Consider the following 23910-nt stretch of genomic DNA (forward strand, 5'->3'; position numbering starts at 1 on the left):
TTCCCTGGTCCTGCTGGCCATGCTATTTTTGATACAGGACAGGATCCCATTGGCCTTCTTGGCCACCTGGGCACACCATTGGCTCATGTTGAGCTTCCTGTCAATTAGTACTCCAAGGTCCCTTTCTGCCTGGCTGCTCTCCAGCCACTCTGTGCCCAGCCTGTAGCGCTGCATGGGGTTGTTGTGGCCAAAGTGCAGGACCCGGCACTTGGCCTTGTTGAACTTCATCCCATTGGAATCAGACCATCTCTCAAGTCTATCCAGTTCCCTCTGCAGAGCCCTCCTGCCTTCCAGTGGGTCAACACTTCCTCTCAACTTGATGTCATCAGCAAATTTGCTGATGATGGACTCAATCCCCTCATCTAAATCATCAATAAAGATGTTAAACAGGACTGGACCCAACACAGACCCTTGGGGAACACCACTGGTGACCGGCCGCTAGCTGGATGCAGCTCTATTCACCAGCTCTGGGCCCGACCCTCCAGCCAGCTCTTAATCCAGGAGAGGGTACACTTGTCCAGGCCATGGGCTACCAGCTTTTCCAGGAGTATATTATGGGAGACAGTGTCAAAGGCCTTGCTGAAGTCCAGATAGACCACATCCACAGCCTTCCCCTCATCCACCAGGTGGGTCACCTGATCGTAGAAAGAGATCAGGTTGGTCAGACAGGATCTGCCCCTCCTAAACCCATACTGGCTGGGTCTAATCCCTTGTCCATTCTGAAGGTGCAGTGTGATTGCACTCAGGACGATCTGCTCCATAACCCTGCCAGGCACAGAGGTCAGGCTTACAGGCATTTAGTTGCCAGAGTGAGCCTTGCAGCCCTTTTTGTGGATTGGGGTGACATTTGCCAACTTCCAGTCATCTGGGACCTCCCCAGAGAGCTAGGACTGTTGGAAGATGATGGAGAGCAGTTTGACCAGCTTCCTCATCACTCTGGGATGGATCCTGTCTGGTCCCTTAGACTTGTGAGGATCCAGCTGGCTCAGTAACTCACTATTTCCTCCTGGAATACAGGGGGGCTATTCAGCTCCCTCTGTCTACCAGCTCCAGAGGCCAGTTGTCTTCAGGGCCACCTGTCTTACTGCTAAAAACTGAGACAAAGTAGATGTTAAGTACCTCAGCCTTCTCCTCATCTTTGTTAACTATATTTCCCTCCAAGTGCAACAGAGAATGGAGGTTTTCCTTGCCCCTCCTTTTGTTATTAATGTATTTATATAAGGACTTTTTGTTATCCTTAACAGAATTAGCCAAATTAACTTCGACTAGTGTGTAGATAAAATTAGTGGTTAATTTATTCTAAATTGTGTTTACTACCTTGTTGGTAAAACATTTGTCAATATGGCAGTTATTTGTGAAATAATCTTGCAAATGAATTGCATTCAGTTTGTATTCTTAATCAGCCTGTTACATAATGCAATGGGAAGAGGTCCACTGGAACTATATCAAATACATGCTATATCATTAGAACAGAGATTAGTCACAATTAAGTAGCTAATCCTTGATATCTGTATATGTCACCACTATTGCTATTCTTTTAAAAGCTAAAGGACAACAAAATGTATATAGGAAAGTTTCTTTAGCTTTCTCTGGGGACAAATTATTATAATATTTGCTCATGCTCAGAAAGTCAAAGGATTTTTGCATTATCCATTTGTTTAACAGGAGGTTGTTTGCGATCCAAATATAAACTTAACTTCAGCAGTTGCATTCTCTATTAATTGACTCATACTTGAGTCTCTTTATGCAATAAACATGCACAGCTAATAATCAATGATACGGTGACTGTGTGTACAGAACAAATAAGAAAAGAAACAAATATTCTGTGTCTGTACTCACATATGCCAAGCAGAATACAAAGAAGAGCAAATATGTGGGCTTTAAAGATGGAGTCCTTAAAGGTCATTTATATTAATTTTTGATACATTGCTATTACACAAAAAAATCACCTTTTCTCTTGTTGCTAAAATGCCATTGCCACTGTGCCTATTTAATTCAGTCTACATACTTACTATAAACATTTGTTCTTAAGCCCAGAATTCATGTTCTCAGAGCTTGGAATTTATGGAAAATGACAATTACCTCATTTTTATTTTCTTAACTGGAGTGTGTGTGGGCATTTCTTTTGCATAAACTCTTTTTCATTCTTTCTTTTTTCATCATCGATATCACACATGTAAGCTGGAAAGTTGCAAGGTAGGACATTCTCATTCTTTTTGTTGAGCCTGAGCTGAAACTGCTCCAGACCAGTTTGGCACTTACAGCAGTCAGTATCCACTCCTCCCCAAAACAGAGCACTCAGGCTCCTCTCAATAATAAGAAAAAGCTCCTTATCTCATGAGCAACCTGAAAAAAACTCCTGGGGTTTTCCCTGAGCGTACAAGTAGCGCAAGGGGACCAGAGAACCATCAGGTCAAAAACCTGCACCACATCTTCCAAAGCTTATGACCTTTTAAAATTTGCACTCCAAAAAGACCAAAATTTCCTATTTTCAAATGAATTTTTGTCAGGAGATCATCCCATCTTTCAAGTTCTACCCTGCAATCCTGAATGTGTGGGATTGCAATTACGTTATTTCAAAAAACAAAACCACTATTTTGTACCTACTTTGCTTCTCCTTAGCTTCCACACACGAGTCAATATTCAAAGGTTTGTGTTTCTCTTTTTTTTAAGAACGTTTTTCCCTGCTGGGTTTATAACACAACCCAGCTGTAGCAGGCAAAGCTGTGCCTGTGTCTCTTGCAGGAGCTGTACCAGGGACTCTGCCACGTACCCACTGCTGGGTGGATGAAGCATGGGAAAAATCCATGGTGCACACTGACTCTTCATCTCAGCCTCTCTTGGTTTATTGTAATAATCCAATGTCATTCTTAAGGAACTATAGTATCGATAGGATTTATATGGGCATAAAGTATATTAAATACTTGCAAATTTTGAGTCCTTCAGGACCTTTGCCCAGCCCTTCTGGAGTGAAGCCTACCTCATGCCAGAAGAAAATCTCAAGTTCCCACAACCTCTCATTTTCCTCTAGATTTTTCCTACCTACCTTCCCTATTTCAGCAATAACATTTTGACTCTGAATAGGTCACTAAGACAATCCACTTTAAGTACAAGAAGTTCAGCATCCCCGTGGCCAACTCTGCCACCATGAGCCATTCCCCAAAAGCTCACTCTACCTCAGGTTACCCACTTCAGAGGCTGACTATATCTCACTTTTTTAAAAGCCAGCTCTTTGCTTACAGCCCACTGGCACACAGCAAGGCCTGTTCTTCCCATATATTTTCTCTGAATGGAAGACTAGAGAAAGACAATAATGATAATAATGGTAATAATGATTATAGTGGTGATGATGATGATGATGATAATAATAATAATAATAATAATACTTCCAGGGCGGTTCTGTGTTGTAATGGTGAGCACGCCAGACTCTGATCACAAGGCCATGAGTTCTCGAGTCTCAGAGGAGACCGTACGGGGCACTTAAATGCCTCCCTGCCATCCAATCCCGTCAGATCTCGGATGATCAGCAGGGTCAGCCCCGGTTAGTACCGGGTGCTGTAGACAGTCCTAGCTCGCTCGGCCGTAGCAAATGGACCTTGGGACTTAAATGGTGGGGCCAGTTCTGCGCACGCTGTGCCTCATCTAAAAAATCCACTGCACAGGCTCGAAGGGCAGCACCCCCACGTGGGGAGAGCCCTTCCCAAATCTTCGTTTACGAAGTTTGGCCATACAAACATACAATAATACTTCACTGGAGCAAGGGCAGCAATATCAGCAGCAGCAGCCCTGCTGCAGAAGCAAGCAGGACCCAATCACTTCTTCCACAAAGCCCTAATGAAGAGCCAGGCACGCCTGATGAGACCTTGAAGACCTGAGCATATCAAAACTAGATTTTTATGCAGTGTTGGTGTGTGGACTGCAGCCATCGGCAGCACATGGCAGTTGCTGCAGCCAGCCTCCCAGCTTGCAGTATCCCCACTTTAGCCAGCCTGGCTCCCTCCCTGCTCTCCCACCACCCTCCACACTTGAAGAAATTAAGCAAAGAACACAAGGGGAGACTGGGAGACTTACACCAAGAGGTAACTAAGTTGCCCCTTCATTTTCTAACGGAAATCTTGAGAAAACAACTATAGTTCTGCTACATGTCAATCTGGCTGAAAACAGGTTCTGAAAACCCATATACGTGCATGAAAATATAACAACACTGACTCCAATCATAAGTCAGTCGAGAAGGAGTAATCTCCCTGTTTGGCTACTGCTCCTGAAAGGCAAGTCGACTTCCCTACAGCGCCGTTTTGGGAGCGGAGAGGAGCGTACTGAGGCACTCCGAGTCCAGCTTCCAGGCAGTAAATCCCACCGGGTCGCGGAACCACGAACACACAGGGGCTGACCGGTGGCTGCCCCCGCGCGTCTAGGCGCACCGGGGCAGCGATCTGCGAAGGTGCAAAAGGCCTGCGAACAGGGTGACCGCGTTGCCCCGAACCCCCGGGTGACAGCTGGGGCCTGACAGCCACCTAGGTTGTGTGACACTGGCGACAACCGCAGCACCTGCGCGCAGGGAAGGGGGCTAGGGCGGCACATGGTACAACCAGTTACGCTGCTGGACCACAGCTCCGAAGGGTTTGTCTGACCAGTCCCCCACGGGAGTACCAGCGCACTCCCTGCTTGTGCTGTGCCAGCGTCAAATTCTGGTTCCGTGGCCGTCACCCGACAAGCAAAGGACAGATCGAGCCGGACGCCCAGCTGGCTTTCAGCACATCTGCTAGGATGTTTCATTTTCATTTCGATCATTTCAGGTAGAATCACATGACTCTGGGGACTCCCCACGCTTTTAGGATTAAAGAAGACGGAAACTACCTATAATCTCAAATGCTCATAGAACAACATGTAGCGTTTCTGGAGCAAAACCACTCCATCATGCTAGTTGCCTTCGGGCTCCTTGTTACGATACGATACAGTACGATACACTAACTTCCCTCTTTGCAGTTCTTCGTTCACCTAAGGCAGGTGCTTGGACTTAACTGAGAAACATAAGCGGTGAAAAATACAGAGAAGGACTGGTATAGAGAAAAAGGACATACAACTCTGCAGAACAGCTAACGCAGAGGTGATAACTCCTCTGCTGATAGGCGTACCTGCTGAGGGAATGCCAAAGTATTCCACCGCATACCTTTTTAAAGCAAATAAAAGGGATTTTCTTTAAAGGAAGTTCGTAGTTTGACCCAAATGTCTGCTTTTTCATGCAGATGCAATAACCTCTGTGTGACCATCTTAAAACTCGGCGCCCATTATCACCTTATACACCAAAGGGACTGATTATTCCCTAGCTGTGAACGCGCCGTGATCCGCAGCCCCTTCCCCACTGCATCAACCGCCCCCGCCCACGTGATCCGAGCCGTGGCTTCCGTGACGAGCCACTTCACTTTGGGAAGCACGCCTTAAACTGCGCTACCGAAGCACTTGCCACGTGAAGTGGACGAAAGACGTGACGGCAAAGTCGTAATGCTGCCATCGCCGTAATTTTACGAGTGCCGAAGGCTGTGCCTCTCAGGCGCTTCCAAAACCTACGTTTGTCGCCTGAATATATATAAAAAAATTTTTTAAAAAAGGGCGAGGAAAAAAAAGGGCAGCGGAACAGAGGAATATCCAACCCCTAGGATCAATAAGGTACCGCCGTCCTGACTTGTCCTGCTATCCTGGCGAAGCATCAGTGCTGCCAGCAGCAGCTAGTGCTGTGTCCAGAGGAGATGCTAACAAACAGTTCATAAAAAACACTTCAACTTGCTCCGACAGAGCTTTCGCTCCCTCATTGGGCCTCTGTTTTCCAATATAAGTAGCATAGCTAGAGCACAACATAGACATCCCCAAATACAGGGAGATGTTATTAGGTTATACGGTATCTCAGCATTTATTCTAATTTGGTTTTTAATTCTATTTGTTCTTTTTCTTTTAAGGTTTAATTGACACTTCTGGTCACCAACTTTCTTTGTGGTTCACAAGGATCGCACTCCAAGAACAAAAAAGAAATCTCTGAGCTTTGATAGAGACTCTGGATGAAATTAAGAACTTCAAACCCCAGATTTTTGAAAAGAAAAACAGATGTCCTGTTTGTTGAGTATAAATAACTCCGTACGTGGAAGTCTTTTCTTTTACGCTGCATTAAATTTTATTTAATGCTGGGTGCATTTGAGCAGTTAAAAAAAAAAAAAAGGAGGAGGGGGGCAGCAAAATATGTGGGTGAGAAACCTCTAAATCTTTTCCTCTCTCGAAAGAGAAAGAAACGGCAGATGGGAAACCCTTCATCTAGATGAAAGCGCTCAGTGTGTTCCCTAGCAGACCTGGCGAGTCTGCCCTGGTCAGTGCGGCGGCGAGACGGCTCAGCAGCCGCCAGCGGGACATGGGGGAGAGGCGGGCGGGAGGAGCGCTCGTCGGGTCCGGCCCGCAGTGCTCCCACTGCAGGGTTCACAGGCAGGTGCCCGTCGGCCCCGCACAGCTCCGCACGGCCCCGCACAGCCCCCCTCGGCCCCGCGCAGCTCGGAGCGACCCCAGGCTGACTTACGTGAGGACGTAGTTGACGCTGACAATGCAGTGCGGGCGGGAGGAGCGGCTGTTGTGCACGATGGTGGCGTAGCTCTGCACCCACACCCAGCCGCCGTGCTTGGCCAGGAAGCGGTAGTACTTGGTGGTCACTTGCCCTTTCACCAGCACTGCGGGGACAAAGCGAGGAGAGCCTCAGCGCGGCTCCCGCCTATGGTTTGATCAGTCCCGGGAAGGGGGCGCACAATCTCCCCAGACCCCTGTGGGCAACGAGATGGATTAGGAACCCTTTAGCATCACATGGGGAAGCGGCGAGGACCGAAGCACCCTGTGGGCAGGGTGCTGGAGCCTCCCGGGCAGCGGTGATCTCAGTACCTGAAGGCTAAGGGCGTTATCAAGGCTTCTCGAGGAGAGTGGTGGGGTCGACCGGGGAGGCATGAGGTTAAGGCTGGCAACGGGGGACGAATCCTACCCACTCACCCCCATCCGGACATATCCTCATCGAGATTTAATTCTGTAAATCTATCTTTGAGTTTTATCTCTTCTCCCTACATTCTCTGTAAGGAAACTTACCGGAACTCACTATCCTTTTCATTCATCTATCCGTGTATTAATGTTATCATGATATCAAAATAGAATAAATAACATATCTCTGAATCAGGCCTACTAATGCAGTGAAAATTAGATAGACGGATAAGATTTGTGAGATTTGGTCGAAGTGGAATCAAAATATTTGGATTTCACTGGCATGGCTTTTTGGAGCACGGAAAAAGGGTTTTCCTAACCCGAATTTGAAGTGAACGGAGCTCCTGAGGTTTGTGCAGGGCAGTTCTTGTCCTACAACCAGGAGATGAGGATGGAAAAATATCTTTTCATTGCCGATCCCCTCCATCTCTCTCTTGCCCCCAGCTTGTAGTTCAGTGTTTGTAGTTCAGTGTCTATCTAACCTTGGCTAAATAGATGCAGATTTTGCTTATTTGCCCCTCCAGTGAGCTGGCTTTTCCCATTCCGACCTAGAGGTAAATCCCAGCAACCCCCAAGTCCATCTGCAGAGGGAGAAGATGGGGGGTAGGGTCTTTAACAAGAGCACCATCTTCTTACACAAATGATGTGCACAACGCAGGTGGAAGGTGTCACAGCCATGGACGTGGTGGTAAAGGGTCTTCTCTATCAAGTCCTGGGGCTCATAACCTGTTAGTTCAGCTACCCTACGAGAGACATAAGCAGCAAATATAAGTGGGTAAGAGGACAGGAGAGGAGGCCAGGGGGTGAACAGTGGAGGGGCTAGGGGAATAGATTTGGAAATAAACCCAGCTCTACCTGGAATCTAAGAATATGAGCTTCATGTCTAGGCTGGCCCGAAACATGAACATATTGCTGTGCAGCTTGATCTCCGTCACGGCACTGGGGGGCAGCGAGTGGCCCACGGCGACCAACCCGACGTTTTGGTAGCAGCCGTCGAATGGGGACATGTCCAGGCTGTACTGGCGGATTTTCAGGTACCCGCTGCAGTGAATGACCTGCCGGAGACACAGGAAAGCTTGGCGGCTGCCTAGCGGGAGAAAAGGGTGTGCTGAGATGGGCGCCCTTCCCCACGAAGGGGACCCGGACAATCCCTCCACTCCGACTCCCAGGCGGTGCCGATGTGGCTGCCGGATTCCCCGGAGCCCATGTCCCGCGTTTCCACGCCGGCAAAGTGGCACTGTCTGCGGGCTTTCTTGCCATTCTGTCGGGTCTGAGTTATTTCCCATACGAAAGTTCAGTGTTGATCTAAGGCCCATTAAAGTGAACGAGGGTTTTTTCCTCTGGCTTAAGTGGGTTTTGGCCGACCTCCTAACTGCGTTTTTATTATTCTTCTAAAAAGGAAAGATGCGGAAATGCCAATCCAGTTACAACTTTGTAATGAAGAGTGTATGCGTGTGAGAGAAAGAGTTTACATGTGTGCATATGTCATATGTGTAAGATATGTCTGTTACATAGATAGATAAAATCCTTTTCCAAAATGTATCTTTGATTTTGAAGTATTTCCTAAATGCATCCTTGCAGATGACTGCTGTCTACTTCCACTCTTACTTCCCTGTTATTAGTGTATTTCTTCGTGGAATTAGTTCAACAGATGTTCTTGGTCTACGGTACATCGTGGCACAACATCTCCTTGGGTTATGGGTATAACCCCCTCCTCGGCGTTGCTCGGGAGAAAAAGCAGCGAGGAGGTAGGAGCGCAGCGGCTGTCCTTACCGAGGAGCCCCGGACAGAGCCATGAGAAGAACCTGGACAAAACCCTTGACTGGGGGAGCTGCCCCTGCAGCTGACGAGTTACCCAATAAAGAAATAAATTAACCCTGGGCTCCCGCTGTGTCACCTAGCAGCTTCCATAGACACCTCGGGAACCTTAGTGGTTGTGTGACGTTCGGTTTAAAAAGCAAAATAAATAAATATTTTACAGCCCCCAACACACACATCCACACACCCTACAAAAACCAAAAAGCCCCACGGGGATCTCGATTGCTTGGTTTTGTGGTTTGAGCTCTTCAACCTGGAACTCTAAGAGAAATGAACCACATGAAAGAGTCCAGGGCTAAGACAATCTCCGCGAGCAAAGGGCTCATCCCGACTCTTCTCCTCATTTTCACCGTCCTCCCAGCACAGGGGCACAGCAAGGCTGGTGCGGGGAGGCGCGGATACTGGCCCCGGGCACGCACCTTGTAGCCCCCGCAGGTCAGACCCGCGTTCCTCTTGGCCAGGACGCACTTCATCCTCAGGAAAAAGGACCTCTCGATCTCGTACTCTGGGAGGTGGAAAGGCAGAGGTGGGGGTGAGCTACAGGCTCCGCTGGCTCTTCGCGGACCCCTCCGCGACCACATGGGCCGGGCGGGAGCAGAGAGCTGTGTACCTTACCCTGTACGAAGTGCGAGTGGTAGGGCTGGTGGGCCGTCAGCACCGCCGTCATCTCATCGTGGTCGGCGGGGTGGATGTACTCATAAATGCTATTGCCGGTCAGCTCTACCTGTGAGAGAGAAGGAGAATGGGGAGGAGGAGAAGGGCTCTTCCTTGGCACGGTTCATCGTCCCCTGTCAGTTGGGAGGGGTGGTGCAGGCACGCAGGAGACCAGCGGACCCCCGAAGCGTACCTGCGACAAGCCCAGGTGCACCGAGGCAGTCTCCGAGATGTACATGATCTTGCCATCCGGAGCAACAACAAATATGAAGCCGTCCAATGTCTGCAGAAAAGAGTGAGGGGCGGGGAGATAGATAGATAGATAGATAGATAGATAGATAGATAGATAGATAGATAGATAGATAGATCCATGAAATACCTGTCCCTCTGGTGTGTTTTGGCAAACAGACATCCATGCTCAGGCTCTGATTATTCAAAAAGTTGGAGGGAAATAGGCAAGTCTTGGACAGGAATCCCTCTAAAGCTCCTGGACCCCGGAGATACAACCCACTTCTCAGAGCGGCCGAGCTCAAAAATAATGTAAAATACCTGGGAAGTGTCTAAGAAGAGGTCCTGGCTGTTTGGTGTTTAATATGTGGGTTCCAGAAATCCTGAATACTCCTATCCTATTTCGAATGTCACTGTGGGGTTAGCGCTTGCATGTTTGCTAAGGAAATTTTAGGCAATGGAAGGGAATCTAAAACTCGTTGCAGTGCAAATAAGACAATTTGTCAGGTACATTTCGGCAGGCATAGATGGGACTCCTGGGAGTCAAGAGCAGAATAGACCTCCAAAAATCCACACCAAGAATACATGGTGATGGTAACTGCTAATATTCAGTATTGCAGAGCGCTGTGGGTTTCAGATGTGTCCTACCTGATTTGCGTCTGCTAATTTCTGTGCCCCCTGAGTCCTTCTGTCCAGGACAGCCTTCCCCAGCCTGTCTCTACAGCCTCTCTCCCTGTCACACCACCCTAAACTTCAGAACATTGACAAGACTTGCTAATAACTTGGGGGAGAATCATGCTCCTGTACCTCGGCACACTGGGAATTCCTCACTGTGGACCCAGTATTAGACAATGCTGGGGCAAAGGAGCCGGAGGGACCAAGCCACAGCCCCACTATACCACAAGACATTCGAGGTGCTCCCCTCCCGCCTCCTCTTTTATTAAACACTTGAACAGTTAAAAATTAGTCAAGGTGACAATTAGAAGCTCAGAAGACGGAATTATTCCTTTAATCATTAATACCAAATGGCTGTGGTTTCCAGGCCAGTACCTGCAAAAGATGGGATCCCAGTTCCCGCCCAACATTATCCAGTGGGCTGGTTCGGCTGGAGTGGCCCCAGGCTTCTCCGAGTCCTGTTATTTAAGACAAACAACAAAAAGTAAGGTCAGGAGATGAAAAATTGATTCCTGTGGGTCTGATGGAGAGTAACTTTTTTTTCCCAAGTTTTTGCTTGTATCCTCTCTAAAACAATCTCTGGGAAACTAGACGTGACTTCATTTCAGATAGAAGGCTCTTTTGTATGTTTTGAGAGAAAAACACAAAAATACCTGTTTTGAGTTAACGGTGAAGGTAATTTTAAGACCTAAGTGAAACAGTGCCCCAAATAAAAGGGCTTTTCAGTGTTGCCTTCGGCTACTGGGAACCGGCACCTTGAACTTCAGGAAACGCATCCTAACCTTACAATCCCACAAGCAAGTCACTGTCCAAAGGCACGGACCACTCTCCCTCCTGCCGCACGAAGTCGGTCTCCGGGATTAACCTCCATCCCCGCCATCTCTCCTCCCGCTGCTCCGGTTGGAGGGATGGTTCCTTCTACAGGGGGGAGTGATCTGCCTCCATAGAGCCCCCTCCAGAAATTAGACTCTCTGGACTTGTCTAATGTTTTAGTCGTGACCTGTTTTCTCCTATGCAAAGTGATGAGAAATAAAAGCCAAGTGGAGATTACTCCACTGGAGTGAAAGTATTCATGGACAATGCTTTTTCATCGTGTTGTTGCTGAAATAATTTAAATGGCTCAGTTAAAACCTGTGATGCTTGTGCCATGAAATAAAGCTCAGTCTGACAAGCACACTCAGGTAAACTAAAAGGGAGGGGAAAGATACAAATCCTGATCAATGACTGGGATGCAGATCCCACGAGGGAGCCGAGATCTGAGTTGGCGGAATGTGCCCCCGGCAAGGCGGATTCGGGAAAGTCAAGACCCCGTTTTCCAGCTAATTCGAGACAAACAGTAGAGGTGCCGACAGCAGGAAGCTGCTGGCACCCCTCCCTATTGACCGATTTCACCCAGGTGTTTGCCGGTCCGAGCAAAGCTAACGATTTCCTCAGCGCTGTTTGAGCAGGGCATGCGGTGGCGGCCCCGGCAACGCACTCCCCTCCGCCGGAGCAGTGCACCCCGATTGTCCCCGCCTTTCCCTCTCTTCTCCACCCTTTCTCTTGCACCTCTTCACAACAATTTGTCTCTTCACCACTCCCACACTTCTCTCCTTCCTCCTTAACTTCACAGCTCTACAAAGGCAGGAGCATCTCTCTGGCCTGGCCCTCATCCTACAGCCCGAGCGTGTACCAGGGCGCACCAGAAATAGACTTCCTTCCTTTAATTCCTTCACTCCAATTAATGGGAAGCCAGGCACCAGGGTGGAGAATCACCTCTGCCCCTTTTATTGGGGAAGGAGCTGGCGAGTATTGCACAACTTCCAGGTAAAGAGAGAAAAGCTCTTGGTATATTTGTTTTTCCAGAGCTCCTCGGAGGTTTCTCTGCGGGGAACCAGGACGGCCCGTTAGCGCAGAGGCGAATGCCTTGAGTTCCACATCCCCCATTCAGAGGGAAATCCGAGTGACAGGTTTCTTTATTGAGGACCAAATCTGCTATCCTCGCCTACGATTCAAGTTTCTTATTAATCTAAGTTTACGGCTCTAATTATTCTTCTTCTAAAAGGGAAAATAACCCAACCTCATCGGGTTAATGAGCAGCTCGTGGGCATTGCAGGTTAAACTCCCCCCGGGAAGGCGGTTCTTCACGGGGCGCTGAGCTCCTCGCTATGTTTCAGATGGAAACCCCGCGCTGCTGGGCTGTGTCTACTCACGGTTTATAATTAAACGTTTTCACTAGTCTACCTGAACGCGCTTTTTGAAATCTTGTCACATGAGATGATCCTTTGTACTCCCCCAATGTTTTAGCACTTTCAAGTTGGAGACTTTTCCCATTCGTTGCCAAGTCCAGCCTCTCCCAAATCGACAGCCTCTCCTGATGCCTTCTAAATACTGTTTTAAAGATTTTGAGGAAACTCCGTCCATTAATATCCCTCTTTCCCCCTCGGTCTAGTCTCTTTAACATCCAATTTCGATATCCTCTTTCCCCCTCGGTCTAGTCTCTTTAACATCCAATTTCCTTTTATCGAGGGGGCAAATTGTGATTTCTTGCACTTGACCTACCGCAGAATATTCTGCAAATCCTTTGATTGTCTGTTTAAAATAAAACAAGGAAATCAGCTCTCCCTTTTGCTTCAGGATTACGCTTGGAAACAAGATCTAAAGATTCTCTTGTAATTTGGAGAGCCAACAGCATAATAGCTTTGGAATAGAAACAAGCAGCTTTGTGAGGGGAAGGATAACAAAATCGTTTTTAGGCAAAGGATTTTCTCAGCTAAAGTGGCCGAATACAAAGCAAAACATAATCTATTTTGGAAGATTTCCAAGATATGCCACATTAACCTTAGCAGATAAAATTTGCTTTCTTCCCTGCGTCCCCCTCCCCCACCGAGATCTGGTTTATCGTATTTACATAAGTAGCCTAAGAAGGGATGTATCTATTATAGATCTAAGGAGCTAGTGAGCTCACGTTTCATTTGGAAATAGAGGGGAAGTTTTACTGTTGCTTAATACTTGGTGCATTGTAGAACCATTTCCATTTAAATACCCCCGACCCACGGATTACCTCAATGGACTGGCTGCATGCGTTTTGTAATTTCCTGAAAATGAGATTTCGATTTATAAAACAAAAAACCAATTAGTAACCAAATGAGGCGAAGTAGATCCTCTAAAATTGACCTAATCCCACAGGCACCATTTAGGCCAGTTCTTGGCGGATGAATGATGAGCAATAGCCTAACGTAAGCTCAAGGCATCATCCAGCTGTGTTATTCAAGCAGCAAAAAATAAAGGCATCGAGGTTTTATTTCAGAATGAATTTGATAATCTTGACAAAATATAGGTTATAGGCTCCTGCCTGACAATCTCTTCCACTCGAGGATTTTTTTTTCTGAGATTTGTGCCACAAGAAACTGTCCACTGTTACGAGGGCGGGGGAAAAAGAAAGAAAGGAAGGAAGGAAGGAAGGAAAGAAAGAAAGAAAGAAAGAAAGAAAGAAAGAAAGAAAGAAAGAAAGAAAGAAAGAAAGAAAGAAAAGAAAGAAAGAAAGAAAGAAAGAAAGAAAGAAAGAAAGAGAGAGAGAAAGAAAGAAAGAAAGAAAGAAAGAAAGAAAGAAAGAAAGAAAGAAAGAAAGAAAGAAAGAAAGAAAGAAAGAAAGAAAGAAAGAAAGAAAGAAAGAAAGAAAGAAAGAAAGAAAGAAAGAAAGAAAGAAAGAAAGAAAGAAAGAAAGAAAGAAAGAAAGAAAGAAAGAAAGAAAGAAAGAAAGAAAGAAAGAAAGAAAGAAAGAAAGAAAGAAAAGAAAGAAAGAAAGAAAGAAAGAAAGAAAGAAAGAAAGAAGAAAGAAAGAAAGAAAGAAAGAAAGAAAGAAAAGAAAGAAAGAAAGAAAGAAAAAGTATTTTAGCCAGGCTATCGCTTCGTTTGCGAACAACAACCTCGTTACCCAACTGTTCGCATCTAGATTGCACGGAACCTACGCGGAGTGTGCTGACTCATCGTTTCTCCTAGCATTTTGCAATGAAAACCACTACGGGTTTCCACTTCAGAAACCATGTCCATCGGTTTCATGGGCTCGCTTCACCGGCCGGTCCCTGTGAAATACCTTCTCCCCTCCCAGCCATGCACACCCTCAGCCTGTCCCCCACACCGGGCTCACGGCCAGAGCCGCCGCGCTCGACTGCCTTGGCCCTGTCTATCCTTCCCCTCATCTTTTGATTGATGGAAGCCTTGATGTCGACAGCCAATGGAACCAGAGGCTGGGTGGGCATCGTCCCTACCCCGTGGCGATACTCTCGCAAGAAATCCTCTGTGCCACGGAAAGGGGAAGAGATTCCTCAATCATTTCTAATTTGATCTAGGCAAAGACGGAGGAATGCTGGCGCAGGGAAATGAGAATCCAAGAGGTCGGAGCAGCTCCTTGGCCCTGGTTGATCTCCGGGTTACTTGTCCCTCTGTGAGCATTTGCAGCTCAGAGCTCATCTCGACCCTCTCCTTTGTTTGTCAATAGCAAAGGAGGGAGAGGGTGGCCGGTGGGGGTGGGCTGGCCAGAAGATTCAAGCCCTTATCTACTCTGTGCTGATTTGCAGGCTTTTAAAAGCAGTTACTGCGATTTCCCCAACGGACCCTCCGTCACGAAACCTCATCGCAATCCGGATTCACGGTAGTGAAAGCACCGCAGAGTGAAGTATTTGACCGTCCCGTTTAAAAACACTTAGTGGAAAGCCCATCCCTTGAGCTTCACACTCACTTCTTTAGGGGCCAGACTTGGAGGGAAGCTAGCTCCGGGGGCGGGGGAGTCCCTGGGTATCCTTCTGGAGGCTTGCCACTGTCTGGTCGCACTGCCCCGCACAGCCCTGCGAGGCCCATGGAAGCCGTGCACGCCTGGTAGATGCTGGCTTGGAGACGAAGTCCCCGTAGCCAAGTTTTCTCCCGTTGCTGCTGATGGGTAGAGGGAGAGTCTCCGGGTGCTCGCCCGAAGGCAGGCCGCTGCTGCAGGGCAACGCTGGGCGCCGCCCCGGCAAGGAAGCCGCAAGGAATTATTCTCTAATCCAGGTCCAAGCAAGTCCACCGCGCGTTTCTCCCCCAGGACTTTCTCTGCCTTTCCGGCCAGTGGCTCCCGCCGTCGCGCCCTCGGATCTCCCCGCCGACTCCCGGTGGCCGTGGCCCGGGGTCGTCTGTGCTTCCTTTTGTTTCGCTGCTTTTTCTTTGCCCTTTTAACAGCCTCTCTCTGGTTATTAAAGTAGGAGGAGCAGCAGCTCGCTTCTCAACCGCCGGCGCCGAGGGCGATGTTGACCCCGCGGAGGCGCGGGATGCGCGACCCTCGACCACCTCTGCCCCAGGACTGGCCCCTTCACTTCACCACCGAGGCGGGCTGGGCTGCACAGCCGCCCTCGCCGTGCTGGGCAGGCCGAGGAGGGGCGTCCCGGGCACGGACACCGGCTTCGTGCAACCTGCCCAGCGAAGCCGCTACAAAGCAGGAACGGGCATGTCACCTCCTTGTGCGGCTCCTTAAGCAGCATCTTCCCTGCCTCCCAGTGATCATCGCCAGCACCGCTTGCACCTTAACACCCGGAGAGTTTGCCCCTGGGAGAAGCGTGGAACGGGAGGTTTTGGGGAAGGGAAAGGCAGGACAGCTCGGACACCATCTCCAACGCGGTCATTCTCCCTCGCTGTCCGGGGAAAATGACAAATAACAGCGCCGGGAGCGGCAGGAACAGAAGCTGCACGCCCTAGTCACTGGCAAGCTAAAAGGCAACTGGATGTTATATCGAGGAATTAGCTTGATTCGATTAACCATTTAATTAAATCCTCTGCCGTCAGCATTTCGTTCTGCCATCTCCTAACGCCCGACAGGGCTGATTTCTCAGTTAATTTAACAGGCAGTGGTTAATGATAACTCAAAATCTCGGCTTCTGTGAGGAACTGTGTCGCCGTCGGAGGGCTCAAATGGAATAGAATAAGCTATGTTAAAAAAAAAAAGCTGCTCATTTCCAACTGCCTGCGGATGCCATTAGCAAGGTTTTGTCAAGATTTATTGTCTCGGTAAATCACATGTGTTCATTTGAAGCAGAGATAAGTTAGCATCCCGTTTTCTTTATAAAAAAAATAATAACAGGGAGGAAAAGCCCTGTTGACTAAACAAACAACCCTATTAGAAAATATAGTGGAAATAATGCCGAGGCTGTTCCACTCTGGAAAGAAATACAAGGATTTTGGCACACACAGGGTAATGGAATTGAGCTTTGAAAAGCAAACAAACGGAACCATGTCCAAATTGGAGAGAAGGATTAAAAAAACCAGGGACATTTTCGAGCGCCAACTACTTATTCGTTTCTAAAGAAGGTGCTAATTCAAATAGCCCTTATTTCGAAGAAATAGGGAAGGAAGGATTTGCATCAATGTGCTTGCTGTTTATATGCAAGTTGCAAAATATCCTCCAGCATGAAAATGGTCCTGTTTCCAAAGGAAATAAGATTTTCTTATCGCTAATCTCACTAAGTATTCTTTCTAATACATAAATCTGTTTTTTTCAACGATCATGCTAGTAGTTTGTAGTTTAGTTCTGCACTTCACAGTTTAAGTTTACATCAAACCTGGAATTAAACAGATGCAGAGTGGAGAGTAAACTGTAGTTTAAATGAGAAAAACTTCTGTAAGAAAATAAACAGTGAAACCTAATGCTCAATCATTTCCCTTTGCAGTAAGAAAAACAGCATTAAATCACCTATCCACGTGGGAAATGGATTTTTTTTCTGTTGATCTCTTCCTCCTTTAAAATAAAACAAGGTTAAGGGTTTCAATATTGAAATGTTAGCCATCCTTATTCGGTGAAAGTTTATGTAAACGGAGTCTCTGCTTTTGTCTTGAAAATCAAAAGCCTCTCCACGCCAAAAGCGATCCATCTTCACTAGCACAGACTGCAAAACCTCCTCTTCCCTCTTCCTTTCGTGTAAGAAAAATAGAACCCTTAAAATACTTCTAACTAAAAAACGCACCTCCACTCTCGCCCCCAAAACCCCTATTTATTGTGCCATTTGAGTTTTTTGTTTGGTTTTTATTATTTTTTCTCCCTTCACTTTTGTATACTGCCGAGAGTCAGTGAAGAATTATCCCGCTAGTAATAGCTACCGGACCTTTCTTGACGGAAATCTCTTTTAGTCCTTCAACGACCCGGAGATTTTTCTACATATTTTTTGCTTTCACCTCAATTACCATCAATGGTCTAATGTTAAACTGAAATTTTAGTGTTTCTTTATTTTTAATGAACGTTAAATCACGAATTAATGTATTAAAAAGTTCTGCTTAAAATAGAAACAAAAAAACAACATTTAAAAATCTTCCTTATTTTTCTCCGAAATTCAGTAGATAGTCACTCTTTCCAAAGCTGTCTGATTGCCGAAACGTAGGTTTTTCTCCTTCTGGAGAGAAACGTTTTAGCACTAAAACGAGGCAAGAATCCTACGCCGCTTTTCGAACACTTTTCGTTCTTGACAGTTTTAATCTGGTGGAGACCCAATAAAGTGAAGTCAGGGGTAGAGAGAACAACCCAGGCGTTTCAATAGCTTGGGAGAATTACACAGCCATTACGAGTGGTAGCTCGTTGGAAAATCTCTGCTCGGTTTATCAAGTTTGTCCGTGCCACTGGTTTGTGTTTAGATATTTAAGGGTGAGAAGGAAACCGCACGTGTTTATTCTGTCTGTGACTCTCCTGGCATTTCACTACCAGAAAAGCCTTGTTTCCAAAATGAACCCGAAATCTACCCACTCTCTCTCTCTATAGGGACTTTACAGACATAAAATTATGCAGACAAGCGCACAGCGATTCTCTCCGCCCTGTCCCCAGCCCTGCGTGTGCGCGGTGATGAGGAGTGTATATATTTCTGTACGTGATTATTTACAACCAGCCCTATGCAAGCACTCTTCGGGCAGATGGAAATTCGCTCTGAGGGGAGAGGGGATATGAGTTACTCTGCAAGTGCAGCTCGCTCTTACGGAGACAAGGCTTCTCTATTCTAATTCCTCCAAGATCTCTTTAAATGTACGACATGACACTCCGCTGTGCTCCCGAGCCTCCTGCTACCCATCTCCAGCCCTTTGGTCAACTCACCGAGTTCGTCCCAATGCTTGTATCGCTTTCCTCCCTAGGGAAATACAAGCAAACGGACCCCTATTACATCCATCTAACATTCCTACCCTGCCTTCTCCTTTCAGAAAGGCTTATCCTTTGGTGCGTCATTTCCCCGACAGACACTACCTATTTTCCCTTCCAAGTGAAGCGATGACTTTTTTTGCTGACCGGGGGCACTGGGAGACCAGGTAGCTCCCCTCTCTTCCTCTCCTCCCTCCTCCCCGCCGCAGCCGGACGAGCACAAGCACACCCGCATCGGTACCCCAAACTGCTTCCGCCGCTTTGCCGGAGCCCATCCCTTTCCCCAGGGTTCCGGGGAAGATCACCTGGGCTCGGCTCCCGCACGGCCAGGCACAGGCGCAGCGCCGGGAGGCCACTCGTGGGCGACTCGCTCGTGTTTAATCACAGGGTGGGAGAGCGCGGGGACAGCCGCGGGGCCGGGGCCAGCCCTGGGCGCGCCCCGCGCTCATCCATCTTCACGGGAAGTACGTTAGGGGGAGGGCGACGGAGTCCGCGGAGAAGCCGTCCCGGCCCCACGCCACGCCGCGGCCCCGCTCTCGGGCCTTCGCTCCCAGCCCGCAGGGCGCACCGGCGCCAGCCAGGTCTGCCGCGGCAGCGCCTCGGAGGAGCGAGTCCTTCCGTGCCTGCTCCCTGCCTTCCTTCTTAATTCGCACTTTGCCTTTAATGAGGCTGCGAGGGCTCCGCTGCCCCCTGAACCCCGCTCAGTCGCCCCCTCCGTCTCTGCACTCAAATTAGCATCTGCTGCGGCCGACAGCGCCCCGGCCCCGGCGCGCTTCGCCACACGGTTCCCCAGGGCATTCAGGCATCCTGCGCTGCCACCGAGGGACGGGGATCAGCTATTCTTCTTCTCCCATGATTACTCACAGCCTACAAGCAACACCATATGCTTCTTCTGATCAAACAACCCGCTACATAGGCACCAGTAATTGACGAGACCTGCTCGAAATCACGCAGAAAGGTAGCCTACTGAGACCGCAGGAGTTGACAAATCATTGCTAATAATCCTTTTAGGAACATCATGGGCATCCGGGTTTGCAATAGCTTTATTTTTATAAAGTATGCGCTGACAGTATAAAGGACAACTCGGTCGCCTTTGAAACAGAGGACTATCCCGCATAATGATCTTCAAGGTGGCAGATCAAACAGAAGAGAAAAGTGGCTCTATGAAGTCTGTAATTATTATTATTTTTAAAAGTTTCATTTAACCCATTCTTTGCTTATAAGCTAATAGGCAGTATGGAAGGTTGTTTAAAGAAATTGTAAGATGCACTGGATTGGAAATTACTGCTGTGGACTTCAGGTGTAAGACTTCATATGTAACCTGGGATGGGAGGCGATTACCTCCCCCAGTCCAAATGATTGCCATATTGCATAGTTACTTTTAAAAAGTAGAATTCATTGCAATGGTCCACAAACTTAATCGAGAAAAAAATTAAAAAAAATCAAAACAGACAAACAAAAGAAATCCCCACAAAACTAAAGCAAAACAAAACCAGGGTAGATAAACACCCTTGATCTGTGAAAAATACAGACCAACCGAGACGAGATACAGCTACAGAAAACACAGGAGGACACAGCTATATTATGTTGTTTCTTATGTACACCCACTTTTCAACGAAAGATGCAGCGAATTTTGTATTAGGTCGAGCGGAAAAAAAACCTCTTCATACTTTTTCTTTCATACAGACTACAGTTCCATCGAGTTGATCTAAATAAAAGGTTCGTGGAACATATTTTTGCTTTCCCCCCTACAGCTTATATGATCAATACAGTGAGAACACAGAACTTTATTCTGACTCTCTTAACTTTGTATTGTTTGTTTTTCTTGGCAGCCGATCTAGAAGCACCAAGATGGTCGCTTTAAATCTTAATTCTACTTAAAAGCAAAAGACACGAAACACTTTAGGATGCTTAAGTCTTCTTTTGCTAGGCAGAGAGCACTGTTGCTGATGCCATGGAAGTCAACGTGAAGTTTATATTTTGCCTGTCAAGGAGAATCAGGCCCAGACTGGGACGCTGGTTTTGCAGCATTGAGTGGACAGGAGGATTGAATGTCTGGGTGCAAAACTCGTGTTAAAAGTTTCCGTGGTCGGTTAATGCCGTCAAACCACCCTAGTGACATTCAGAACGAGACACAGTATGTCGATATTTGATTCGATGTGCTCAACTTATTTACTTAGTGTGTGGGAGCACGGCAGTACGCGTGTCCTGTACCTGAACAACACACCTTTGCCCGATAGTTGAACGAAGGCTTTAGGATTTTGCATAGACTTATGTAAATATTTACCCATATATTAACTCCCCCTACAGAATGGCTATAAATAGGGGTGAATCATTCCCTCTTTCGCCACGCGTGTGCTTGGCGGGGGATTCACATCTTACTGGGAGTCTAGGGGAAAAGAAAACCCGGGTTTGCTTTAGCAGAACACCCAGCAGGGCTCAGTGCCTTCAAATGTTGACTAAAGCACCGTAAGTCCCCAAACAAATCTGTCGTAGGAACTAAAGGGAAAGAAAGTATTTGGAACAGAGAAAAGTGACAGCAGAGAGCATTTTGTCTCCGAGCACACCACCCCATAGGACTTTTTTTTTTTGAAGGTAAACATGGTAAGCGACAACTGGGTTGGAATGAAAATAGAGGCAAACAAGCATTTCCACCTACCTTCTGGAAAAACCACCCTCATTTTTAAATAGCTGGTGGTGAGTCTGATTATGGATGCTTTGTCCAGCTGAGAGGTGATAGCGGAGGGCAGCGGTAGTAATTTAGCCAGTTCATAAAATTCACTGTTTTCTTTCTCCCGCCTAGTCCGGGCAGCATTTTTGGACTTCTCTTTCATCGTGGATTTTTCCCGCTTCCTTGCTACAATTTAAACTCCAGAGATTCATCCAAAGGTGGAAGGGAAACTCAGTAGCAATTCCTCTCTACGTAGCATCAGTCGGTGATTCTGAGCACGGCCATTACTCTGAGAAACCGTTCTGTTGTGTGAAATGCAAACAAGTATTGAAGAGTAGAGGGGTGTTCTTAGAAAAAAAAAACAAGAAAAAAGAAAAAGGTATATATTCTCTAAAAAACAGAGTCAGTCGGATGGGAAAGGCATTTATCCAGTGCGGCTTAGCACTCCAGTAACCGCAGTAAGTAAAGAATAAAGCTATGAGATTTAGGCACCAGTCAGCAACCAAGCGACGTATTTCTGGTCTTTTTTCCTACTCATGGCGGGCAGCACAGCTCCTCGGAAGACGATCATAGTAATCCCATTTCTTCCTTTGGTCCGCTGTCAATCCTAGGGCCGAAACGCCCGGCCGCGGGCTGCCTCCCGGGAGCAGGGTGACTTCCCGGGAGCCTCTCTCTGAAGACAGCAGCAGTCCTAGAAGGAGAGAGCCGGCACACACCGCCGCAGCGGAGCCGCGAGAAATAATAATCAACAACCAGTCTCCGACGGGTGTAGTATTTTCTCCCACCAGAGGGGAAAGAAAAAAAAGTGTATTTTCTCATCTAACGTGCCCCTGAAGAAGTCTGCCCCCCACTCTCCTCCCACAGCCCTCGCACTCCCCAGCCCAGGTGTGCACTGCATGGCCAGAACGAAACCGCGGCAGAAGCCAGTCCCCGGCTCCCGGTAAAAGCGTTACCGGTGTCGGTGCTGCCGGGGCTGCGCCGTCCCCTTCGCGCTCCCTCGGGCCGGCACCGCGGCTGCGGCCAGACCTCCCCGCTCTCGGCGTTGCTAGCCCCGCAGTGGGAGAAACATTTTCAATCACGGAGTATTTCTGCTTATTTTCTCTCTTTTCTTTTTTTTTTTCCTTTCCCCATTATTTTTTACTTTTATATTTTTCCTCTTCTCGGCTATTCTCCTCATTCCCCGGCCGGGGTCGGGAGGGTGGCAGAGGTGTCTACCTCAGCTGCACACCAGCCAGGGAAGGCACGCTCTGCTCAGCCCTGACCCGAGCCGGAATCCACCCAAATATCACATTTTCCCAACCAAATTATTTTTTTTTTTTTTTTCGCATTTTCCACCATGGGGAACCGACCCACAGACTAGCCCCGCACATCACTGCGGCTCTTCGCTGAGGCTGGCAGCTTGTGATGGGTTGTGATCTTCTTTTTACCTACCTTGAGTCCCTGAGCCCGGCAGCCTGCAGAGAGCTCTCCCGGGGTGAGAAGCCCAACTCTTTAATTGGCTCATTAATGGCACGGGGAAAAGTTTGCGCCTGTCACTGCTCCTCGCACGGATGGGCAGACAGACATTGCCGCCTACCCATCCCCTTTATCGGCTCCCAGGCTTTCCGTCTCACATAACGGGGGGTGGGGTGGGCTGGGGTGGGGTGGGGGGGACGAGGTTATATTAATGAAGAATCCCTAATTTGCGGCTGAGAAATGCCTAATAACTTCTTGATGGCTAAAAGCCTTTTAGCACAACTTCATTTCTCCCCGAGTGCCCCCCCCGCCGTCTCCTCCTCCCGGCCGGGCCCGTCCTCAGTGCCACTCACGGACCCTCCTCGCTTCCCATTGGCCACCGCCGCCTCGCGCTCGGCCTCCCACTGGCCGAGGGGTGGTGACGTCACACGGACACATTTTCACCCCTCTCCCTCCCCTCCACCTCCCCTCGCTCTCCGTGTCCGCCCTCTGACCTGGCGGAGCAGCCGAGGTGGGAAAGGGGACACACGGACACGCACTCACACAGACTCACGCACCCCACACACTCCGCTTCGCCCCCCACGTACCTGTTAAAGGTTTATTTTTGTTAAGGTGGGTATTTGGCCATCGCCTCTCCGCCTCTCCGTTTGGCACGGGAGACTAGAAGCCGAGGTCCCATGGGACCTCTGGGTTGTGAGAATCGCCGCAGCTTCCCCCCCCCCCCCCCCTTCTCCCCCCCCCGCAGTTCCTCACCCCAAAAACCCATCGTGCTTGGGAGAAACGAGCTCCGGTCACGTGTCCTGCCCCCACGACACCCTCCCTCACCTTTAGCCGTGCGCTGTTCAGACCCGGGGCTGATGTCAGCTTGAACCGAGTCGCGCGGCGTGGGGGGGTAGAAGAATGGAGGAAGATTTTAACTAGTTTTCTTGATACACGCTGGAAAAAAATCCGAAATATCCCAAGAACAGACAAGTGAAAAAAAAAAAAGAGAGAGAGAGAAGGGGTAAAAAAAACCCACAGTCCCAAACCCGAATCCTCCTACGACTGGAGACAGAAACACTTTAAAACTGCGCTCGAAGTGAATGTGGTGTTTCTTTCTTTCCCGGGGAGCACTAACTATCCCCTGAGGAAAACTTGACTCAAACCAACCAACCAACCAACCAACCAACCAACCAACCAAAAAAAACCCTCTAAGAATCAGATTGCTCTTAAAACGGCTGGCTTCTGAAAAGAGTAGACAGAGCAGAGAGAGCGCACCCGGTGTGGTGGGGGAAGGCTGGTAGAG

The 23910-nt window shown here is 48.1% G+C and overlaps 1 protein-coding gene across 1 annotated transcript in view; it reads right to left on the reverse strand.

Annotated features, from left to right (window-relative positions):
* SIM1 (SIM bHLH transcription factor 1) overlaps nt 1-22736 on the reverse strand; it is a 56630-nt gene extending 33894 nt beyond the window's left edge. The window contains exons 1-9 of the mRNA XM_071548807.1: nt 22602-22736; nt 21159-21861; nt 10753-10835; nt 9668-9757; nt 9436-9544; nt 9240-9325; nt 7858-8057; nt 7639-7745; nt 6560-6707 (exon numbers count right to left, since the gene is read on the reverse strand). Coding sequence (XP_071404908.1) covers nt 6560-6707; nt 7639-7745; nt 7858-8057; nt 9240-9325; nt 9436-9544; nt 9668-9757; nt 10753-10835; nt 21159-21333 — 998 coding nt within the window. The 5' untranslated portion in view covers nt 21334-21861; nt 22602-22736. The remainder of the gene's footprint in view (nt 1-6559; nt 6708-7638; nt 7746-7857; nt 8058-9239; nt 9326-9435; nt 9545-9667; nt 9758-10752; nt 10836-21158; nt 21862-22601) is intronic.
* Between the last annotated feature and the right edge of the window lie 1174 nt (nt 22737-23910).

The sequence above is a fragment of the Pithys albifrons genome, chromosome 2 (assembly GCF_047495875.1).
Source record: "Pithys albifrons albifrons isolate INPA30051 chromosome 2, PitAlb_v1, whole genome shotgun sequence".
Classification (NCBI taxonomy): domain Eukaryota; kingdom Metazoa; phylum Chordata; class Aves; order Passeriformes; family Thamnophilidae; genus Pithys; species Pithys albifrons.